General features: G+C 36.6%; 1 protein-coding gene across 3 annotated transcripts in view; it reads left to right on the top strand.

Moving 5' to 3' along the window:
• LOC145669281 (uncharacterized) overlaps positions 1-23,922 on the top strand; it is a 40,606-nt gene extending 16,684 nt beyond the window's left edge. For all 3 annotated transcript variants that reach the window (XM_081737600.1, XM_081737601.1, XM_081737599.1), the window contains one exon: positions 22,997-23,922. In XM_081737600.1, coding sequence (XP_081593726.1) covers positions 22,997-23,524 — 528 coding nt within the window. In that variant the 3' untranslated portion in view covers positions 23,525-23,922. The remainder of the gene's footprint in view (positions 1-22,996) is intronic.
• Positions 23,923-24,623: the final 701 nt, after the last annotated feature.

The following is a 24,623-nucleotide window of genomic DNA, read 5'->3' as shown; positions in this document are numbered from 1 at the left end:
AGTCTTATGTCGATGGTACTCTTGCCCGCCTCAAACAAAGTCTAAAGTGACTCCCCTGCCGACGAAGCCAAGCATCGAAATCTGAAAGAATCAATGAAACTCACAAAGCCAAACCTTTAAGCTGTAGAACGACAGCACAATAAGGAAATTAATTCAATTTTGTAGCTGTGGGCGCATATGTTGTTTGTAAATAATCACTACACCGGGTGGCAAGATTTATGTAACGAGCCTTAATGAGTAAGGTCATTAATTATGCTAATAAACATGGGATTGTAGTATAATAAAAGTATTAAGGGAGGGCAGGAAAGATTATTATCAAATCCATAGGGAAAAATATCGTTTCCTGAAATATTAACTCTGGAGTTGCAGTTAAAAAAGAAAAAAAAAAGAATTATAAGTAAATTTCAATTACCTCACTTAACTTATCTCCTTCACATAATAATTGCAGAATTCTGGGTAAAGTATTTCTCATCCCCTACCCCGTTGGAGATGTGCCATACATGCAGTATTTTTGGCAGATACACATAAGTCACAGGCACATTAGTTGTTCTTGCAAGAAAACATATATACAATCACTGAGAACTTACTTTCTCTGGTCAAAGACAGGAACATCGAACACCCAAACAACAGAATGCTGCTAAACATGTACTTATTTTCCAGTTCATATGTGATATGTTATCAACACATACACACTAACAATTCACATGCCACACTATTCATAAGGAATTAATTTAAGATATTTTTTATCAAGCATTCACTTGAGAGTTAGCTTAATAAAATAAACATATATCAAAATATGTAAATATGTATATAACAGATATCAACAATAATACTAAAATCTTCCATGAAATATCTGTAGCCATGTTCAGGGTTATCCTCGTTGGCTGGTTGGTCTTTGTCACACTCTCTTCCGTATTAGTACGAACCGTAGCTCTCTGGAATGTCTTCATTCCCTCATTCCTTTTCTCATTGAGAATGAATTCAGTTTTTTGGAAGATTTAGGGTGACCGTATAGATTTCGACTTCAAAATTATGCCGATATAGTTACTCTTGTGTTGAGTGAACATTGTATCAGTCCTTCTACTCACATGTCTAGTATACCAAGAGCATATTATTATTTTATAGCGCAACACTTGTATGAACGCTGAGAACGAATCCAATATCGGATATAACTCCTATGTAGCATCAGTATTGTTTTGGAAGTCACTTGCTTTCGACATATCAAAAACCAAATGCAGTTAACCCCTCATGTGTTTTTGTACTCAAATATAAATCCTCGCATGTGCTCTTTATCAAGAGCCAACTATATACAAAGGTCCTTCATAGTTTACTAAGTACAATGATACACACACACACACACACACATATATATATATATATATATATATATATATATATATATATATATATATATATATATATATATATATATATATATATATATATATATATATAATATGGAGAAGCGGAGAAACGCAGAGACAATATGTTTTATTACAATTTTCACTCGACATACAGGCTATTTAAATGTTGAAATACAGTAAGGGTATGTTGCCTCAAAGATTGCATTTGTATTTCTATTTATATAATGACTCAAAACCACTGGAGAACTTCTCCGTAGTTACGAGGAAAGGGAGCAAGGAGGGGCTTTGTTCCCCGCCCCAACTTTCTGAAAAAAAAATATATTCGCTTATGTTATATATAGATAATTATACACAAAAATGTCAAAAACCGAATTTTTGTATGAGCGATTTTTAAACAATTTCTCGCGGGACTACTCCGGATCCCTACTTAACTGAGGGTAGGTCTATTTCAGATCCTCGGAAAGTTCGCCTGCCTCCATAGCAGACAACCCCTAAATCCGTTCATGCTCAAATTTTCAGATTTTATGTCAGCCACTTATGTTCTTTAAATTTGGCCTCCCATTGTGCTTTAGTAAGATAATAAAGACATGCAGCAAAATTCATGTCATCAGAATTAAGTTCCTCATGAATGATTTTTTACTAAGAAACTAAGGAAGGATGTAAGGAACTAAGAACTTCTCCATGTTGAAAATACTTAACTTCCATTTACTACCAATATCAGATTGAATTAAAAGTAATCGCCACAAAGATCTAAATATTAGGGATAATCATGCACACAGATAATGACCACATACGTATTCACAGTTTTATCCAATTATTAGAAAGACGCAAGAATACATTTTTAAAATGAAAACAACATTTTTTTTTGGATTTGATAACATTTTTTTCTCATAAATACCGGACTTACTTACGTATTTCTTTATCACTGTATGTACAAAAGAAATACCGACCAAGACCAGTTATACCACAAATGCAACACGTGCATTTGCACGGGGCAGCAAAATCTGTTATAACTATATTATTTAAAATAAGTATTTCTTGTCGAAAACAGACTCCATGATGATGATAATTAAATTTACTAAGCTGACTTTCTATTTGAATACTATATTGGTAAATCATATTTAGGTCGATTGAAGCTTGATATTGAATTCTGTAAAAAGGATTACCATCTTTTCTCTGCAGGCGTGTTTGCTATATCTTTCACTAACATAATAGATTATTATTTAAAGAAAAACAAACACAATGAGATTGTATTTGTAATGTTTAGGCCTTTCTGAGTACGTTCCCTCTCCCTCCCGTTCGTTGTTCATGATGGGGTGGCACACTTAAAATCGTGGCTTTTAAGATTTGTTTTTTCTGAAGAAAGGGGCAGCAAATGATGTCATTGTAAAAGGCGCCAAATTGCCTAATGCCGGCTCTGGTCCTGCTCCTGGTCCTGATGAATTCATAATACAGTGAAACCTGTCTGTGTTGGCCACCATCGGTTGCATCGAAAAGCGGCCAACTTAGACAGGTGGCCAACTTACAGAAAATAAGTGTGATTTGTGTACTTTTAGAATAGGATTTCTAGTATTACTTGATTGTAACATTGTAATAAGCAGTGGCACGATAGCTACTTATAAATAATGTATATAGAGTAGTCATAAAAATATACAGTACTAGAAAATATTAATATAGTATGTTTAATATATGTGCATACGTTTCTCTTCCTGAAAACTAATCTGGTACATTGGATTATTTGGATTGAAAACACAATAACACAAACAACCATGAAATAGAAGCGTATGTATGCAGTTTATTGAAACTGATATTATAGCACACTGAGTTATTCAGATTGAAAACAAGAAAAGCTGTTATATATTGAGAAATTAATATGCAATTTATATGACTTCATTTCAGTTCTCACTGAATGGTGGTTTATTCTAGACGTACAGTATTTGTTTTATTCTTTTTGGCAGATATGCACATTCTAATATTGTAGTTAACTACCTCTTGATAATGAGCTAGAAGTGTTTCCCTCGGAGCAAAAGATGTTTTGAGAAAATCTTGAGGGAATTCATATCTCAAAAACTTCGTAAGCCGACAGGTGCCAATAGTTGACAATTGAGATGGTTAGGTTTTAACCTTGAGAATTTTCCGGAATTACTAAAGCTCCCCACTGATATAGCTAATGGTTTTACCAAAACAGACAGGGTAAAGAAACACGTACAAGTACAACCATTTCCTGAATTCCTGTACATGCTTTTTCTTATTCACATCTTCCTTCACCATCCCTTTATCAGGATAGTCTCCAAGAGCAAATCGCGGGAATCCTTGCTTCTTTCCTCCAGTCACAAATACAGAACAACTGCCTCTCATACGGCAATACGAAGAGTTAAGAAAAATAACAAAACGGTATTTTGCATGGCCAAGATACGCAGGTAAATTTTCATTATCATCATAGGATAAACATTGCTTCAGTGTGGCCAACTTCCAAGATAGACAGGTGGCCAACTTATAGAGTAGTAAGTAACGGATGTCTTATGGGAAAATCCAGGTTCAAGACGAACTAGGCCAAGATAAGCAGGTAGCCAACTTAGAGAGGTGGCAAAGTTGACAGGTTTCATTATAATCCTTTCCGATGTCAGTTTAAACGAGTCGCCTCAATACACTACCTTTGGATTGGGCCTAATGCATTCCTTTCTGTCACGACCCTTATCGGTAACCAACACGAATTCTTGTATAGGAGAAAGAGGTGAACTTCTTTGTAGACATCTCATTTTAAAAGCAAAAGGTAGATAAAATAACAAAAAAATTCAGTGTTGGCAACTTAGAAATTATTTCTAAATAAAGTAAAATCTTTGACATGCAAAGTTACTCGTCAATTACTGTGTATAAAGACGGTTTTACTAAAGGTATATTAGCATCCACTTTCCAGTGACGGTATGTCTTGATCAGTGAAAAACCAGAGATGGTATGTCTTCATCACTGAACAACCAGAGGCGGTATGGCATACCACCGCATACCGTCTCACTTCGACCACTGTAATATATATCACTATAATAAAGCCACAAATAACAGATAAACGCATAGGGCCTTATGCAGAGTCGTTTTGACGTGTGATTAGCTTCATACTAAAGGTTTGACTACTGCAGGAAACATATATCAGTCGAACTCTTCAGTATGGCACTAATCACGAATCAGAACGACTCTGCATAAAGCCTATAAAGACTATTTAGAAAGCACATCACCTGTCTTCCTTTCTCAACCCTCCACGGTGGCGATATCTGCAGAAACACAACTCTTCTGCTCACCTGAGTGTGTGTGCACACACACACACACACACCATACACACACACACACACACACACACACACACACACACACACACACACACACACACACACACACACACACACACACACACACACACAGAGCAATGTTAAAACTTATCATTACGAAAATAACAGCTAATACTCCTATGTAGAAAGTTAGATTATTAGACAAGCAATGTTTATATACAAAAATAATTAGTTGGCAACTTTCAGTCATTCCGAAATGTCAATGTTTCCCTCTTTAAGCAACCGAAAGTTACAAGGTTATGCCAGTGAGCGGATACAGCCCTCTTTCTCAGACAAACAACGTTTTCTTTATTTTAAAAACAAAAGCAAAGAATTTTCGAAGAGAAATTTCGGATAACTGTGATTAAAACAAATTTTACAGGTATTCGGTTTGGAGTTTCCCATTGATATCAGGACAGGACTTCAGATGCATGTACTTCCAAACTTCATACACACAAGTAACAGTTATGGGGCGTTTAGACTTAGTCGATTTGCGTTCGATTCAGTTGAATTGACGTCACTTTCAACTTAATCGACCGTCGCTTGTTGATCGAAAGCGACTAATCGACTAGCAACTGAATGGAAAGACGTTCTATTTTCTGTGGTCGATTCTATTTTCTTCTGCTATAACACTGCAAATTGTACCGTTTAATTGCATGGGCAAGGGCGCCGATCCTGTGGGGGTCCCGCACCCCCAAAGCTCGTGTGGGCCCCCCTATTGTATTTATGAATATACAATGTTTGGCATAATATGAATTCAATTTGTCTTAAAATCCTCATATAGGCCTATATATATATATATATATATATATATATATATATATATATATATATATATACATACATATATACATATATAATATATATATAGGCCCCCCAAAAATTACAGAGAAATCGGCGCCCTTGTGCGTGTGGTAACATTGGCCCAATTTTGGGAGTAATATTGGCCTATATTTTCTGTGTTGGTAAAGGTCAAATATTAAAGATGAAGTGGTATACAAATAGTGCAATGTAATAAGGAAGATTAACCCCCTCTAGCTTCTAAAAGAGGATGTTAAATAGTGCCTGAATTGCAAGAATTTTCTTCCTAAAACAGCAGTATGGTGCTCTTATTTTTGGATGTTAAGTATTCATCCACTTGGAGAGATTTTCATTGAGCGTTATTTTTGTTTGCCTCTAAATTGAACAAGATGATTTCACCCCTATGTTTGTAATATAGGTATTTTAAGTTCAGTATTCAGAAATTTGTAGCGTTCTTTTATAGATGTTTCATATTCACCCAAGTAGAATACAAGTATTTTCATCAGACGATATTTTTCGCTCCAATGAAATTGAGTAAAAACATTGATAATTCACCAATGTGTTTATAATACTCTGTTCTATTCTGTTTCTTAAATACAGTGTTACGATAATACTTTCTTGTATTAATTAGTCATTTTGACAAATGGGCTAAAGTTACCCCGATCATGAAAAATCTTGCATGGCATCAAAAAATTGGAACTATAATCATTCTTGATCACACTGAGTTTTCACTGCTTTCAAAAGAAAGCCAAAGAATTGCATTTTAACAAGGAGAAATGCCAAGATCTCCCTGATCTTAGGTGATGTTAGAATGGGAATTTTAAAAATTCAAAAAAATGGGGCAAAGTATGCCCAGTTTAAGGTACTATCTGTCTCGGGTATCAGATTCACTTAAACAAGTGAACAAAAAATGCGTATAAAAACATACTACAATATTATAAGAAAATGACAAGATGATTTTACTCTGTGGATAAGTACAGTCATCTGAAGTTAAGCGTTCAAGCTATTTAAATGTTACATAAACGATAAATATTAATAAACGATACGTAAGAAAAATGTTTGCAAAGAAGGGACTTTATCAAACGTACGAGTACAAGACAAAGAAACTTTAAGGTGCGTGAAGTTGGCAGGACCACTAAAAGCTCAAATTCTGAAACTCCGTGCAGAATTTGAGTAGAATTTGAGCTCTCAGAAAAAACCAACTCCCAGAATTTGAGCTTTCAATGTAAAGGCTCTAAGTCCATTTGAAAGGTGGTCCTGCCAACTTCACCCCGCAGGACCACCGAAAGCTCAAATTCTCAAACTCCGTCCAGATATTCAGTAGAATTTGAGCTTTCAAAAAAACCAACTCCCGGAATTTGAGCTTTCAATTTAAAGGGTCTAAGTCCACTTAAAATCTGCAATTTTGAACACATCGTACCAGGACACCAAAAGCTCAAATTCTGAAACTTCGTGCACATATTGAGTATAATTTGAGCTCTCAGAAAAACCAACTCCCAGAATTTGAGCATTCAATTTAAAGGCTCTAAGTCCATTTAAAAGTGGTCCTGCCAACTTCACGCTGCAGGACCACCGAAAGCTCAAAATCTCAAACTCCGTCCAGATATTCAGTAGAATTTGAGCTTTCGAAAGAACCAACTCCCGGAATTTGAGCTTTCAATTTAAAGGGTCTAAGTCCACTTAAAAGCTGCAAATTTGAACACATCGTACTAGGACACAAAAAGCTCAAATTCTGAAACTCGGTGCAGATATTGAGTAGAATTTGAGTTTTCAGAAAAACCAACTCCCAGAATTTGAGCTTTCAATTTAACGGTTCTAAGTCCATTCGAAAGGTGGTCCTGCCAACTTCACGCTGCAGGACCTCCGAAAGCTCAAATTCTCAAACTCCGTCCAGATATTCAGTAGAATTTGAGCTTTCAAAAAAACCAACTCCCGGAATTTGAGCTTTCAATTTAAAGGGTCTAGGTCCACTTAAAATCTGCAATTTTGAACACATCGTACCAGGACACCAACAGCTCAAATTCTGAAACTTCGAGCAGATAATGAGTACAATTTGAGCTCTCAAAAAAACCAACTCCCAGAATTTGAGCTTTCAATTTAAAGGCTCTAAGTCCATTTGAAAGGTGGTCCTGCCAACTTCACGCTGCAGGACCACCGAAACCTCAAATTCTCAAACTCCGTCCAGATATTCAGTAGAATTTGAGCTTTCGAAAAAACCAACTCCCAGAATTTGAGCTTTCAATTTAAAGGCTCTAAGTCCATTTGAAAGGTGGTCCTGCCAACTTCACGCTGCAGGACCACCGAAAGCTCAAATTCTCAAACTCCGTCCAGATATTCAGTAGAATTTGAGCTTTCGAAAAAACCAACTCCCAGAATTTGAGCTTTCAATTTAAAGGGTCTATGTCCGCTTAAAAGCTGCAAATTTGAACACATCGTACTAGGACACCAACAGCTCAAATTCTGATACTCGGTGCAGATATTGAGTAGAATTGAGCTCTCAGAAAAAACAACTCCCGGAATTTGAGCTTTCAATTTAAAGGCTCTAAGTCTATGTGAAAGGTGGTCCTGCCAACTTCACGCCGTAGGACGACCGAAAGCTCAAACTCTCAAGCTCCGTCCAGATATTCACTAGAATTTGAGCTTTCGAAAGAACCAACTCCCGGAATTTGAGCTTTCAATTTAAAGGCTCTAAGTCCACTTAAAAGCTGCAAATTTGAACACATCGTACTAGGACACAAAAAGCTCAAATTCTGAAACTCGGTGCAGATATTGAGTAGAATTTGAGCTTTCAGAAAAACCAACTCCCAGAATTTGAGCTTTCAATTTAACGGTTCTAAGTCCATTTGAAAGGTGGTCCTGCCAACTTCACGCTGCAGGACCACCGAAAGCTCAAATTCTCAAACTCCGTCCAGATATTCAGTAGAATTTTAGCTTTCAAAAAAACCAACTTCCGGAATTTGAGCTTTCAATTTAAAGGGTCTAGGTCCACTTAAAATCTGCAATTTTGAACACATCGTACCAGGACACCAACAGCTCAAATTCTGAAACTTCGTGCAGATATTGAGTACAATTTGAGCTCTCAAAAAAAACAACTCCCAGAATTTGAGCTTTCAATTTAAAGGCTCTAAGTCCATTTGAAAGGTGGGCCTGCCAACTTCACGCTGCAGGACCACCGAAAGCTCAAATTCTCAAACTCCGTCCAGATATTCAGTAGAATTTGAGGTTTCGAAAAAAACAACTCCCGGAATTTGAGCTTTCAATTTAAAGGGTCTAAGTCCACTTAAAATATGCAATTTTGAACACATCGTACAAGGACACCAAAAGCTCAAATTCTGAAACTTCGTGCAGATATTGAGTATAATTTGAGCTCTCAGAAAAACCAACTCCCAGAATTTGAGCATTCAATTTAAAGGCTCTAAGTCCATTCGAAAGGTGGTCCTGCCAACTTCACGCTGCAGGACCACCGAAAGCTCAAATTCTCAAACTCCGTCCAGATATTCAGTAGAATTTGAGCTTTCAAAAAAACCAACTCCCGGAATTTGAGCTTTCAATTTAAAGGGTCTAGGTCCACTTAAAATCTGCAATTTTGAACACATCGTACCAGGACACCAACAGCTCAAATTCTGAAACTTCGAGCAGATAATGAGTACAATTTGAGCTCTCAAAAAAACCAACTCCCAGAATTTGAGCTTTCAATTTAAAGGCTCTAAGTCCATTTAAAAGGTGGTCCTGCCAACTTCACGCTGCAGGACCACCGAAACCTCAAATTCTCAAACTCCGTCCAGATATTCAGTAGAATTTGAGCTTTCGAAAAAACCAACTCCCATAATTTGAGCTTTCAATTTAAAGGCTCTAAGTCCATTTGAAAGGTGGTCCTGCCAACTTCACGCCGCAGGACCACCGAAAGCTCAAATTTTCAAACTCCGTCCAGATATTCAGTAGAATTTGAGCTTTCAAAAAAACCAACTCCCGGAATTTGAGCTTTCAATTTAAAGAGTCTAAGTCCATTTGAAAGGTGGTCCTGCCAACTTCACGCTGCAGGACCACCGAAAGCTCAAATTCTCAAACTCCGTCCAGATATTCAGTAGAATTTGAGCTTTCGAAAAAAACAACTCCCAGAATTTGAGCTTTCAATTTAAAGGCTCTAAGTCCATTTGAAAGGTGGTCCTCCCAACTTCACGCCGCAGGACGACCGAAGCCTCAAACTCTCAAACTCCGTCCAGATATTCAGTAGAATTTGAGCTTTCGAAAAAACCAACTCCCAGAATTTGAGCTTTCAATTTAAAGGCTCTAAGTCTATGTGAAAGGTGGTCCTGCCAACTTCACGCCGCAGGACCACCGAAAGCTCAAATTCTCAAACTCCGTCCAAATATTCAGTAGGATTTGAGCTTTCAAAAAAACCAACTCCCGGAATTTGAGCTTTCAATTTAAAGGCTCTAAGTCCACTTAAAAGCTGCAGTTTTGAATTCATCATATCAGGACAGCAACAGCTCAAATTCTGAAACTTTGTGCAGATATTGAGTAGAATTTGAGCTCTCAGAAAAACAAACTCCCAGAATTTGAGTTTTCAATTTAAAGGCTGTAATTCCATTTGAAAGGTTGTCCTCCCAATTTCACGCTGCAGGACAACCGAAAGATCAAATTCTCAAAATCCGTCCAGATATTCACTAGAATTTGAGCTTTCGAAAGAACCAACTCCCGGAATTTGAGCTTTCAATTTAAAGGCTCTAAGTCCACTTAAAAGCTGCAAATTTGAACACATCGTACTAGGACACAAAAAGCTCAAATTCTGAAACTCGGTGCAGATATTGAGTAGAATTTGAGCTTTCAGAAAAACCAACTCCCAGAATTTGAGCTTTCAATTTAACGGTTCTAAGTCCATTTGAAAGGTGGTCCTCCCAACTTCACGCCGCAGGACGACCGAAGCCTCAAACTCTCAAACTCCGTCCAGATATTCAGTAGAATTTGAGCTTTCGAAAAAACCAACTCCCAGAATTTGAGCTTTCAATTTAAAGGCTCTAAGTCTATGTGAAAGGTGGTCCTGCCAACTTCACGCCGCAGGACCACCGAAAGCTCAAATTCTCAAACTCCGTCCAAATATTCAGTAGGATTTGAGCTTTCAAAAAAACCAACTCCCAGAATTTGAGCTTTCAATTTAAAGGGTCTATGTCCGCTTAAAAGCTGCAAATTTGAACACATCGTACTAGGACACCAACAGCTCAAATTCTGATACTCGGTGCAGATATTGAGTAGAATTGAGCTCTCAGAAAAAACAACTCCCGGAATTTGAGCTTTCAATTTAAAGGCTCTAAGTCTATGTGAAAGGTGGTCCTGCCAACTTCACGCCGTAGGACGACCGAAAGCTCAAACTCTCAAGCTCCGTCCAGATATTCACTAGAATTTGAGCTTTCGAAAGAACCAACTCCCGGAATTTGAGCTTTCAATTTAAAGGCTCTAAGTCCACTTAAAAGCTGCAAATTTGAACACATCGTACTAGGACACAAAAAGCTCAAATTCTGAAACTCGGTGCAGATATTGAGTAGAATTTGAGCTTTCAGAAAAAACAACTCCCAGAATTTGAGCTTTCAATTTAACGGTTCTAAGTCCATTTGAAAGGTGGTCCTGCCAACTTCACGCTGCAGGACCACCGAAAGCTCAAATTCTCAAACTCCGTCCAGATATTCAGTAGAATTTTAGCTTTCAAAAAAACCAACTTCCGGAATTTGAGCTTTCAATTTAAAGGGTCTAGGTCCACTTAAAATCTGCAATTTTGAACACATCGTACCAGGACACCAACAGCTCAAATTCTGAAACTTCGTGCAGATATTGAGTATAATTTGAGCTCTCAGAAAAACCAACTCCCAGAATTTGAGCATTCAATTTAAAGGCTCTAAGTCCATTCGAAAGGTGGTCCTGCCAACTTCACGCTGCAGGACCACCGAAAGCTCAAATTCTCAAACTCCGTCCAGATATTCAGTAGAATTTGAGCTTTCAAAAAAACCAACTCCCGGAATTTGAGCTTTCAATTTAAAGGGTCTAGGTCCACTTAAAATCTGCAATTTTGAACACATCGTACCAGGACACCAACAGCTCAAATTCTGAAACTTCGAGCAGATAATGAGTACAATTTGAGCTCTCAAAAAAACCAACTCCCAGAATTTGAGCTTTCAATTTAAAGGCTCTAAGTCCATTTAAAAGGTGGTCCTGCCAACTTCACGCTGCAGGACCACCGAAACCTCAAATTCTCAAACTCCGTCCAGATATTCAGTAGAATTTGAGCTTTCGAAAAAACCAACTCCCATAATTTGAGCTTTCAATTTAAAGGCTCTAAGTCCATTTGAAAGGTGGTCCTGCCAACTTCACGCCGCAGGACCACCGAAAGCTCAAATTTTCAAACTCCGTCCAGATATTCAGTAGAATTTGAGCTTTCAAAAAAACCAACTCCCGGAATTTGAGCTTTCAATTTAAAGAGTCTAAGTCCATTTGAAAGGTGGTCCTGCCAACTTCACGCTGCAGGACCACCGAAAGCTCAAATTCTCAAACTCCGTCCAGATATTCAGTAGAATTTGAGCTTTCGAAAAAACCAACTCCCAGAATTTGAGCTTTCAATTTAAAGGCTCTAAGTCCATTTGAAAGGTGGTCCTCCCAACTTCACGCCGCAGGACGACCGAAGCCTCAAACTCTCAAACTCCGTCCAGATATTCAGTAGAATTTGAGCTTTCGAAAAAACCAACTCCCAGAATTTGAGCTTTCAATTTAAAGGCTCTAAGTCTATGTGAAAGGTGGTCCTGCCAACTTCACGCCGCAGGACCACCGAAAGCTCAAATTCTCAAACTCCGTCCAAATATTCAGTAGGATTTGAGCTTTCAAAAAAACCAACTCCCGGAATTTGAGCTTTCAATTTAAAGGCTCTAAGTTCACTTAAAAGCTGCAATTTTGAATTCATCATATCAGGACAGCAACAGCTCAAATTCTGAAACTTTGTGCAGATATTGAGTAGAATTTGAGCTCTCAGAAAAACAAACTCCCAGAATTTGAGTTTTCAATTTAAAGGCTGTAATTCCATTTGAAAGGTTGTCCTCCCAATTTCACGCTGCAGGACAACCGAAAGATCAAATTCTCAAAATCCGTCCAGATATTCAGTACAATCTGAGCTTTCAAAAAAACCAACTCCCGGAATTTGATCTCTCAATGTAAAAGATGCAAGTCCACTTAAAAGCTGCGCCATTAACAGCTCAAATTCTGAAATTCGGTGCTGCATTTGAGTAGAATTTTAGCTCTTAGAGAAACGAACTCCCACAATTCTAGCTTTCAATCTAAAGGCTCTAAGTCCATTTGAAAAGTGGTCCTGCCAACTTCACGCTGCAGGACCACCGAAAGCTCAAATTCCGAAAATCCGTCCAGATATTCAGTAGAATATAAGCTTTCAAAAAAACCAACTCCCGGAATTTCAGCTCTCAATGTTAAAGATCTAAGCCCACTTAAAAGCTGCACAACTAACAGGTCACATTCTGAAACTTTGTTATGTAGAATTTGAGATTTCAAAAAACCAACTCCAGGAATTGGACGGAGATTGAGAATTTGAGCTTTCGTTAGTCCTGCAGCGTGAAGTTGGCAGGACCGCCTTTCAAATGGACTTAGAGGTTTTAAATTGAAAGCTCATATAATGGGAGTTGGTTTTTCTGAGAGCTAAAATTCTACTCAATATCTGCACGAAGTTTCAGAACTTGAGCTGTTTCTGTCCTGGTACGATGTGTTCAAAATTGTAGCTTTTAAGTGGATTTAGACCCTTTAAATTGAAAGCTCAAATTCCGGGAGTTAGTTCTTTTGAAAACTAAAATTCTACTGAATATCTGGACGGAGATTGAGGATTTGAGCTTTCGGTGGTCCTGCAGTGTGAAGTTGGAAGGACCACCTTTCACATGGACTTAGAGCCTTTAAATTGAAAGCTCAAATTCGTGGATTTTTTTTGAAAGCTCAAATTCTACTTAATATTTGGACGGAGTTTGAAAATTTGAGCTTTCGGTGGTCCTGCAGCGTGAAGTTGGCAGGACCACCTTTCACATGGACTTAGAGCCTTTAAATTCAAAGCTCAAATTCTGGGAGTTGTTTTTTCTGAGAGCTCAAATTCTACTCAATATCTGCACCAAGTTTCAGAATTTGAGCTGTTCGTGTCCTAGTGCGATGTGTTCAAATTTGCAGCTTTTAAGTGGACTTAGACCCTTTAAATTGAAAGCTCAAATTCCGGGAGTTGGTTTTTTTGAAATCTCAAATTCTAGTGAATATCTGGACGGAGTTTCAGAATTTGAGCTTTCGGTGGTCCTTCGGCGTGAAGTTGGCAGGACCACCTTTCAAATGGACTTAGAGCCTTTAAATTGAAAGCTCAAATTCTGGGAGTTGGTTTCTCTGAGAGCTCAAATTCTACTCAATATCTGCACGAAGTTTCAGAATTTGAGCTGTTCGTGTCCTGATACGATGTGTTCAAAATTGCAGATTTTAAGTAGACTTAGACCCTTTAAATTGAAAGCTCAAATTCCGGGAGTTGTTTTTTTTTTTTGAAAGCTCAAATTCTACTGATTATCTGGACGGAGTTTGAGATTTTGAGCTTTCGGTGATCCTGCAGCGTGAAGTTGGCAGGACCACCTTTCAAATGGACTTAGAACCGTTAAATTGAAAGCTCAAATTCTGGGAGTTGGTTTTTCTGAAAGCTCAAATTCTACTCAATATCTGCACCGAGTTTCAGAATTTGAGCTTTTTGTGTCCTAGTACGATGTGTTCAAATTTGCAGCTTTTAAGTGGACTTAGAGCCTTTAAATTGAAAGCTCAAATTCCGGGAGTTGGTTCTTTCGAAAGCTCAAATTCTAGTGAATATCTGGACGGAGCTTGAGAGTTTGAGCTTTCGGTCGTCCTGCGGCGTGAAGTTGGCAGGACCACCTTTCACATAGACTTAGAGCCTTTAAATTGAAAGCTCAAATTCCGGGAGTTGTTTTTTCTGAGAGCTCAATTCTACTCAATATCTGCACCGAGTATCAGAATTTGAGCTGTTGGTGTCCTAGTACGATGTGTTCAAATTTGCAGCTTTTAAGCGGACATAGACCCTTTAAATTGAAAGCTCAAATTCTGGGAGTTGGTTTTTTCGAAAGCTCAAATTCTACTGAATATCTGGACGGAGTTTGAGAATTTGAGCTTTCGGTGGTCCTGCAGCGTGAAGTTGGCAGGACCACCTTTCAAATGGACTTAGAACCGTTAAATTGAAAGCTCAAATTCTGGGAGTTGTTTTTTCTGAGAGCTCAAATTCTACTCAATATCTGCATCGTTGGTGTCCTAGTACGTGTTCAAATTTGCTGCTTTTAAGTGGACTTAGACCCTTTAAATTTGAAGCTCAAATTCCGGGAGTTGGTTTTTTCGAAAGCTCAAATTGTAGTGAATATTTGGACGGAGTTTCAAAATTTGAGCTTTCGGTGGTCCTGCGGCGTGAAGTTGGCAGGACCACCTTTCAAATGGACTTAGACCCTTTAAATTGAAAGCTCAAATTCCGGGATGTTTTTTTGAAAGCTCAAATTCTACTAAATATCTTGACGGAGTTTGAGAATTTGAGCTTTCGGTGGTCCTGCAGCGTGAAGTTGGAAGGACCACCTTTCAAATGGACTTAAGAGCCTTTAAATTGAAAGCTCAAATTCTGGGAGTTGGTTTCTCTGAGAGCTCAAATTCTACTCAATATCTGCACGAAGTTTCAGAGTTTGAGCTGTTGGTGTCCTGATACGATGTGTTCAAAATTGCAGATTTTAAGTAGACTTAGACCCTTTAAATTGAAAGCTCAAATTCCGGGAGTTGTTTTTTTTTGAAAGTTCAAATTCTACTGATTATCTGGACGGAGTTTGAGATTTTGAGCTTTCGGTGATCCTGCAGCGTGAAGTTGGCAGGACCACCTTTCAAATGGACTTAGAACCGTTAAATTGAAAGCTCAAATTCTGGGAGTTGTTTTTTCTGAGAGCTCAAATTCTACTCAATATCTGCATCGTTGGTGTCCTAGTACGTGTTCAAATTTGCTGCTTTTAAGTGGACTTAGACCCTTTAAATTTGAAGCTCAAATTCCGGGAGTTGGTTTTTTCAAAAGCTCAAATTGTAGTGAATATTTGGACGGAGTTTCAAAATTTGAGCTTTCGGTGGTCCTGCGGCGTGAAGTTGGCAGGACCACCTTTCAAATGGACTTAGACCCTTTAAATTGAAAGCTCAAATTCCGGGATGTTTTTTTGAAAGCTCAAATTCTACTAAATATCTTGACGGAGTTTGAGAATTTGAGCTTTCGGTGGTCCTGCAGCGTGAAGTTGGAAGGACCACCTTTCAAATGGACTTAAAAGCCTTTAAATTGAAAGCTCAAATTCTGGGAGTTGGTTTCTCTGAGAGCTCAAATTCTACTCAATATCTGCATGAAGTTTCAGAATTTGAGCTTTTTTTTTTCCTGGTACGATGTGTTCAAAATTGCAGATTTTAAGTGGACTTAGAACCTTTAAATTGAAAGCTCAAATTCCGGGAGTTGGTTTGTTTGAAAGCTCAAATTCTAGTGAATATTTGGACGGAGTTTGAGAATTTGAGCTTTCGGAGGTCCTGCAGCGTGAAGTTGGCAGGACCACCTTTCAAATGGACTTAGAGCCTTTAAATTGAAAGCTCAAATTCTGGGAGTTGGTTTTTCTGAGAGCTCAAATTTTACTCAAATTCTGCACCGAGTTTCAGAATTTGAGCTTTTAGTGGTCCTGCCAGCTTCACGCACCTGAAACTTTACGTTTAAAATAAAAGGGGAGAGTTTAGAGTATTTCAGCTGACAGATCAGAGATAAATATTATACGTATATGGTTGTTTCAATTCTTTACCTTCCTAAAATATATTAATGATTACTTTGTTGCTGATTTAACAATGCGTTCTACGTTTAAAAAAAATGCACAGCAAATGCGGATGAAACTTTCGGGTAAGACTTCTTCAGCCCATGACAAAAATTCTACTAAACATAAACTGAAAAAAATCGTTGGCAACATTCCTCTAATTTATTATTTATTTTGAATTTGATGGGAATTGCATGAAATGTTTGCGTTCTGTTTGTTTATTCTTGAATAGAATTTGTTTTTAAAATGCAATAAATGCAATGCAATAAATTGCTCACATAGTGGCTTTGATCTCTTCTTTGACGGGTACCTTTGGGCCCATTTTTAACTTTGAGAAGAGCCAAACATCCTTTCGCGCTAAACTATTTTTAAGGCTATCAGAGTCTCTGAAGCCGATTTTTGCCCATTTGCACATGAACTTGGTGGTTAAGCGTTGCTTGATCTGTGAAATTGCGCCAACTAATTACTACACGCTGCTTCGTTCAGTTACATATTCGTACACTGCCTCTTAAGACGTGTTGACACTTGTTAGATGCATGATTATGCAATTTCAAGACTGTACTGTACACTCCGCATCAAAAAAATTGCGACAGCTAACGCCGTGCAGTTAGGCCACCCAATATACACCTTCTTATCCCATAATCGTGTCAGGTAAAGAGACCTCCCTCTCTCTCCTCCTTTCTTCTCTCCCATACTAAAATTAGCTAACAACATGAGAGTAATCCTAATTTCAAACTACACATGTATTAGCTTCGATAAAATGAAATAACAAAACCGAGACGAAACAAGATTCATGAGTTGATGTAGGGAGAAACTGAAACACACAATGAAAAATTGAAACCATTACTCAATTACACACAGATTACGTCTATTACACAGAGATTCAAAAATGAGTCAGAGAGAGAAACAGACAGACAGAGAGAGAGAAGGAAAAGAAAAAGGAGAACAGATAAAATTGTGGAATTCAAACGTAGTAAGAAAAGAACCCAACATTATAAAGTTCCGTTTCCAGAAATCCAACAGGATAACGTTTCTTTCTACATATTTTTTCAGAACTATTCGAAAAAAATGAAATGATTTTTTTGAGTTTTACGTCCCACGCTTATGCCGGTTAAACTAAAGGGGACGGTGATGATGAGAGATGAATGAAATGGTGGAATGTTAAAGTGGGAGGACACGGGACAACCCCGATAAAACCCACGCACGCGGTTTGTCCACCACAAAGTTTACTTGGCGAAAGCAGGGTTTAAACCCGGGACCCCAAGCACCAGAGGTGAACGCTTAACCACTGAGCCACCGCGGATGTTTTAAACATTCATTATGTCACTTTCGTAATGGATAGCATACTCAATTTCCAGTAGAACTGTATATCTCCGAGACACATCTAGGATCATGCCAAAAGTTTAACACACATGCTTTGTTTCCGCGTGGTTCGATTGCAATTTCGGTAGTGTTCATTGGACGTACAGATTCAAAACACATTCTAATATACCCACTAAATAGCGTTTGTCATATCCCCCATTTCAGACTACTAATGCAAACTAAACAAGAAAAATAAAACGAAATGAAAAGAAAAAGAAAGAAAGAAAGAAAGAGAAAATTGAAGAGTGCTATTTACTGCTAAATTTCTATCAGAAATACCCTATATTAAAAGTCCAAACTGTATCGTAATGAAAAGTTACAACTGTTCGAAAGGAAAAGTTCATGTTCCTCATAGATGTAGCATGTTTCAAATTTCAACGTGAATAAACACATTGAATTATAGGATGGGAACAAATTTTGTGTCGAACTAGTATAAATAAAATTTTGTTTTCAAATAACCAAAGAGATTACCATTTTCTAGTCTTTTCCGAAGATTTATTTGTTCCGAACATCCAGCGTTGATTTCATCTCTTCCGTATATAACGTAATTTGCACAGATAGAATGAACACGCTAAGAGCTGAACCGGATCATCGTGTCAGTCGGATGATGTAGACCACCACTGGGTCGAGGATTCAATTCCGTAGTGACCCGGTAATTCGACTGAGATTCGGTAAACCAGAGGATAAAAAAGAGATTTTACTGCGTTCCCTTGCGTTTAAACGTTATTTCTGACAGAGGTGACCAGGACTGGGAATGTTATCCCCAGAGCACGAAAAACACGACGTCGATGTTCCTAGTTAATTAGATCCTCCAGATCAGGTATATCGAGCTCTTGCTCCATTTTAACTTTGGAATATAAAGTGCGTGAGAGAGAGGGGGAGGAGTGAAAGACGCAAAGACAGGATAGGGAAGCGTCAAGAAAGAGAGAGAGAGGGGGGACGATTATAAATATGAAACATACTTATCATTGCAGTGTATGATGTAGAACGCCGAACCAAGATTTTCCATTTGGGGAATCGAACCAAGATTTTCCATTTGGGAGTCTAGCACGCTACCACTACACCATCGATTGCTTTATCCAAACCTTGTTTAACAAATGGTGTATTGTTTCTTTCTGAGAATGATAACACGAAAAGTGTATGCTGCAGATCAACGATGTCTTTGGAATGTCCCGGTAATTCCCTTGCCCTTTAACAACCAACATTCCTAAATCGTTTCTGTCATGATACATGTGTTTGCTTCTACATTCTTATGTATTGCTTGTCCAGTATGATAGGTCGAATCTTCACAATCCCTTTGTAAAAAATTAACTTTGGCGTGAACAAGATTTGAACCAATGTTAAATAGCTGTATTATTCATAAGGCCATTACGTTACCCCTACAATATCATGCCAACTGAAATTACAAGCCAAATATTACTTACTTTAGCCCTGATCTTTGGAACGAACCAAAGTGCACAACGAAATTCATTTATTCGACATCCTAGAGAGAAGTTAATGCCCACTAATAAAGGAAGAACATACAATCCAGGAAAAATTACAGAAATAAAACATTTTTCAGTAATTTCGTCGTGCAAGTTCAAAAGTACGTGAGTGATAATAATAATAATAATAATAATAATAATAATAATAATAATAATAATAATAATAATAATAATAATAATAATAATAATAATGATGATGATGAATGTTCACATTCACAGTATGGTTGTCTATTATTATTATTATTATTATTATTTATTATTTATTATTATTATTATTATTATTATTATTATTATTAATAATAATAATAATAATAATTACCCGCTTCGTTGGGTTAAATTGAGAGAAAATAGTAATATGTTCCGTTACTCAGTCATTGTTTAATATTACTAAAGCGCTCTTTGATATCGGTCATTTCCGATGAGTTTTATATATATCCCCTCCCCAACTTATGTTGTGGGGCACGGCATCTGCAGTGTCATTGTTCATCTCAGCGAGCCGGAAAACTATGAATTCGACACTGATATTGGTTATTTCGATCACTTTTATATGTCTCCCCTTCCTCCAAGTTGCGGAGCTGAATTTGGATTTAAACAGCATCAGATGCGTTACTGTTTATCTCAGCGACTCCAAAAATTATAGATTCGCCACTAATACCGGTCTTTTTTCGTTCTTTTTTAAATGTCGCTTCCCCTCCCCATCTCTTAAGTTACACCGTCAAAGTAATATGACAGAAAACATCTCAGGTTCGAACTTCATCTAGGTTGAAAATTTGATCGAGATTCGTTTGGTAGTTCAAGAGGCATTAAGCTTTATTTATTTTTATATATCTCCCTCTCCCATTCCCATCCCCAAATTCTCCCGTGAAAGTGAACTGATAAAAATCATCTTAGGTCCGAACCTCACCTAATTTATAAATTTGATCGAGATTGATCCGTTGTTTGACGAGTTATCAAGTTTTATTTATTCTTTTTAACTCCTCCTTCTCCTCAACCCTAAGTTATATCGTCAAAGTAAATAGATAAATACTATCTTAGGCCTGAACCTCATCTATGTTGAAAATTTAATCGAGATTGGTCGGGTGGTTCACGAGTGATGAAGTCACAAAGACAGTCACTTTCATTTTCATTTTTTTCTAGATTTATCTCTTTCTCTCCGGTCCCTACGTTGCACCGTCAAACTGAAATGATAAAAGTCGTCAAAGATCTGAACCTTATCTATGTTGAAAGATCGATAGAGATTGGTCTGGTTGTTCAAGAATTATTACGATTTATTCATTTTTATATATCAACCCTCCTTCCCCTAAGTTCTACCGTTAAAATGAAATGATAAAAAAGCTTCCCAGGCCCAAACCTTATCAATGTTGAAACTTAGGTCGAGATCGGTTGGATGGATCAAGAGATTAGGAGCCACAAACATAGTTACTTTCAATTTTATAATATAGGTTATTATTATTATTATTATTATTATTATTATTATTATTATTATTATTATTATTATTATTATTATTATTATACTTTTGAACTTGCACGATTAAATTACTGCAAAATATGTTTTATTTCTCTATTTTTCCTGGATTGTATGTTTTTTCTTTATTAGTGGGCACTGATTTATCTGTAGGCCGTCGAATAAATGAATTTATCTGTGCACTTTGGTGCAAATTACGTTACAGGAAGAAGCCGGTTTTTTCCAAAGATCAGGGCTAAAGTAAGTAATATTTGGCTTGTAATTTCAGGTAGCATGATAGTGTAGGGGTAACGTAATGGCCTTGTGAATAATACAGCTATGTAACAGCTTCAAATCTTGTTCACGCCAACGTTATTTTTTTTACAAAGTGATTGTGAAGGATCGACTTATCATACTGCACAAGCAATACGTAAGAATGTGGAAGCAAACACCTGTATCATGATAGAAACGCTTTAGGAATGTTGGTTGGGAAAGAGCAAGGGAATTACAAGACATTCCAAAGACATCATTGATCTGCAGTATACACTTTTCATGTTATCGTTCTCAGAAAGAAACACTACACCATTTGTTAAACAAAGTTTGGATAAAGCAATCGGTGGTGTAGTGGTAGCGTGTTAGACTTCCAAATGGAAAATCTTGGTTCGGTTCCCCATCAGGAAGTATGATCTTTTAGCATAAAATAATGGCTGCAAAGATTCATCTTCTGATGAAAAACTTAAAAAGCATCACTAGAGATAATTCGAGTAAACAGTATGTGCGTTCTACATCATACACTGCAGTGATAAGTGTGTTTCATATTTATATTCGTCCTCCTTCTCTCTCTCTTTCTTGAAGTTTCCCTATTCTGTCTTTGCATCTTTCACTTCTTCCCTCTCTCTTTTTCACACACACGCACTTTATGTTCCACAGTTAAAACGGAGCAAGAGCTCGATATACCAGGAGAATCTAATTAACTGGGAACTTTGGCGTCGTGTTTTTCGTGCTCTGGGAATAACATCTTCAGAAATACTGTTTAAACGCAAGTGAATAAATAAAATCCCTTTTTTATCCTCTGGGTTACCGAGTCTCAGTCGAATTACTGGGTCACTACGGATTTGAATCCTCGACCCAGTGGTGGTCTACATCATCCGACTGACACGATGATCCGGTTCAGCTCTTAGCGTGTTCATTCTATCTGTGCAAATTACGTTATATCCGGAAGAGACGAAATCAATGCTGGATGTTCTGAACAAATAAATCTTCGGAAAAGACTAGAAAATGGTAATCTCTTTGGTTATTTGAAAACAAAGTTTTATTTATACTAGTTCGACACAAAATTTGTTCCCATCCTATAATTCAATGGGTTTATTCACGTTGAAATTTGAAACATGCTACATCTATGAGAAACATGAACTTTTCCTTTCGAACAGTTGTAACTTTTCGTTACGATACAGTTTGGACTTTTAATATAGGGTATTTCTGATAGAAATTTAGCAGTAAATAGCACTCTTCAATTTTCTCTTTCTTTCTTTTTCTTTTGGTTTCGTTTTATTTTTCTTGTTTAGTTTGCATTAGTAGTCTGAAATGGAGGATATGACCAACGCTATTTAGTGGGTATATTAGACTGTGTTTTGAATCTGTACGTCCAATAAACACTACCGAATTTGCAATCGAACCACGCGGAAACAAAGCATGAGTGTTAAACTTTTGGCATGATCCTAGATGTGTCTCGGAGATATACAGTTCTACTGGAAATTGAGTATGTTATCCATTACGAGAGTGACATAATGAATGTTAAAACATCCTCTATATATTCGAATAGTTCTGAAAAAACAATATGTAAAAAGAAACGTTATTTCTATATTACTGTTGGATTTCTGGAAACGGAACTTTATAATGTTAGGTTCTTTTTACTACGTTTGAATTCCACAGTTTTATCTGTTCTCCCTTTTCTTTTTCTTTTTCTTTTCTCTTTCTTTCTTCTCTCTCTCTGCATCATTTTTGAATCTCTGTGTAATAGGCATCCATTGGTTTCAACTTTTCATTGTGCGTGTTTCAGTTTCTCTCTACATCAACTTATGAATCTTGTCTCGGTTTTGTTATTTCATTTTATCGAAACTAATACATGTGTAGTATGAAATCAGAATTGCTCTCATGTTGTTGCTAATTTTAGTATGGGGTTTTTGTCATTACTAACGTTCATTGCGTATATTTTATTTGTAATTTATTTTCAATAATTATAATTATGTACAAGCTTGTTATTAAAACACCTTTCAATATTGTTACTGGATAGAAATAAGGACAATTCTGTATTTACACCGTATCTTCATTTTAATTTCAGTTAACGAATGAAGTAGAAACCTTGAAGGAAGATCGAGTCCGTTTGTTAGGTGCCAAAGCAGACTGTGAAACTTCAATGCGACAGGCTTTAATGCGTGGTTTGTGTGCTTTAAATTTGGAAGCACTCAATGTTCTACACGGAGAAATAAATCATAATGCAATACCTGACAAAGACAATGAAATATCCATGCTCTCCAATTCATTTTCTCCTGAACTGAATGAAAAAGGTACCACTAAAATGGAACCTGAAACGCTACAAAAAAAGGAAAAAAATTTGGTAATTGTTTTGCCATCACATAACAGTAATGAAAAGCCATACAGTATTATCCAGAGAAATCATACAGTTAATCATCGCACTGTTCAAGTAAGCGATGCTTATATTTATTCTTCCGCCGGTATACCGCTAAACAATCAATTTGGAGTGAAAAAATGTTCTTCAACAGAGATAATAACTTCGAATAAAGTCAAGAATGTTATCGCAGCCACTAGTTATACTAAGAGAATTCCTGATTACAGGAATATCAAGTAAATATAAAGTAATTTTATGGACGAATTAAAAAAAAAAAAAAGATTAGGTTTCTTGTGTGATTAGTTACACACATGTTTATATCATCTCCAGCGTGTACTCTTTGTGTTTTACGAAACACAAAATAAAATACATCTTAACACGCGTATTACGGATTGATACTCAGTTGGTAAAACAGTTGAACTGGAATGATACAAGAGACTGCATTTCATACAATTATCGGTACACTGTAATGTGTAACATTTTTGATAAAAGAAATATTAGATTCCAATTGATAACTCATTTTGATTTTACTTTTCTAGAATTTGAATAGAAGACACTATAACTTAATATTTAAAAAAAAAATCCTTCTTGATCCTTTACACCAGACAACTTTTGCAACTAGTCCTTTATTTGTAACTTTTAAGTGAAAAAATATATTGCTAAACAAATATTCACACTTTGTTTCTAAAAGTTATTTCTAAATATAACTTTTTAAGTACTGAAGAGATTATTCGTTTCACGATTCAACTTAGATAAAATATATATTATATAAATATATGAATGATTATTGTATTCTATGATTGCAGGATTATTTTACTGCAAATGACAATTATAAAATTGGACATGAAATATTCTAAAAGTTTCTGTTGAGCTCGACTACATACGAGTTCAGCATATTTATATTCTTTTTTTACTTTCTTTTAGACAATAATAATTTTCTGTACTTCAAATTAGTTGTAGATATATTCCATAATTTTCATGGTAATATATGTAATTAAAAAATTCGATTTTTGGTATTCCATCCACACCTTATTTATTTTATTTTAACGTAGATTTCAAAAGCACTGACTACGTTCGAAACATAGACTAAGTTAAAATATAATAAATGAAGTGCAGATGAAATACCAAACATTGAATTTATTTAATTGTGGATACTTTATACAAGTAATTTCGAAAAATATTACTTACCGAGGTATAATATGGAAACTATTTTCTATGTATATGGTAATTAATTGTTAAAAAATGACAAACTCAGTACGCTTTTAAGGAGAAGATGGAACAATTGTTTACTTTGTCATGAACGAGCGTGCACACAAGCATTTTATTCATTCAGTAGATG

The sequence above is a fragment of the Thermobia domestica genome, chromosome 13 (genome assembly GCF_964235325.1).
Source record: "Thermobia domestica chromosome 13, izTheDome1.hap1.1, whole genome shotgun sequence".
Taxonomy (NCBI): Eukaryota; Metazoa; Arthropoda; class Insecta; order Zygentoma; family Lepismatidae; genus Thermobia; species Thermobia domestica.
Note: the sequence above shows the minus strand (reverse complement) of the source record. Positions and strands in the feature narration are given on the sequence as shown.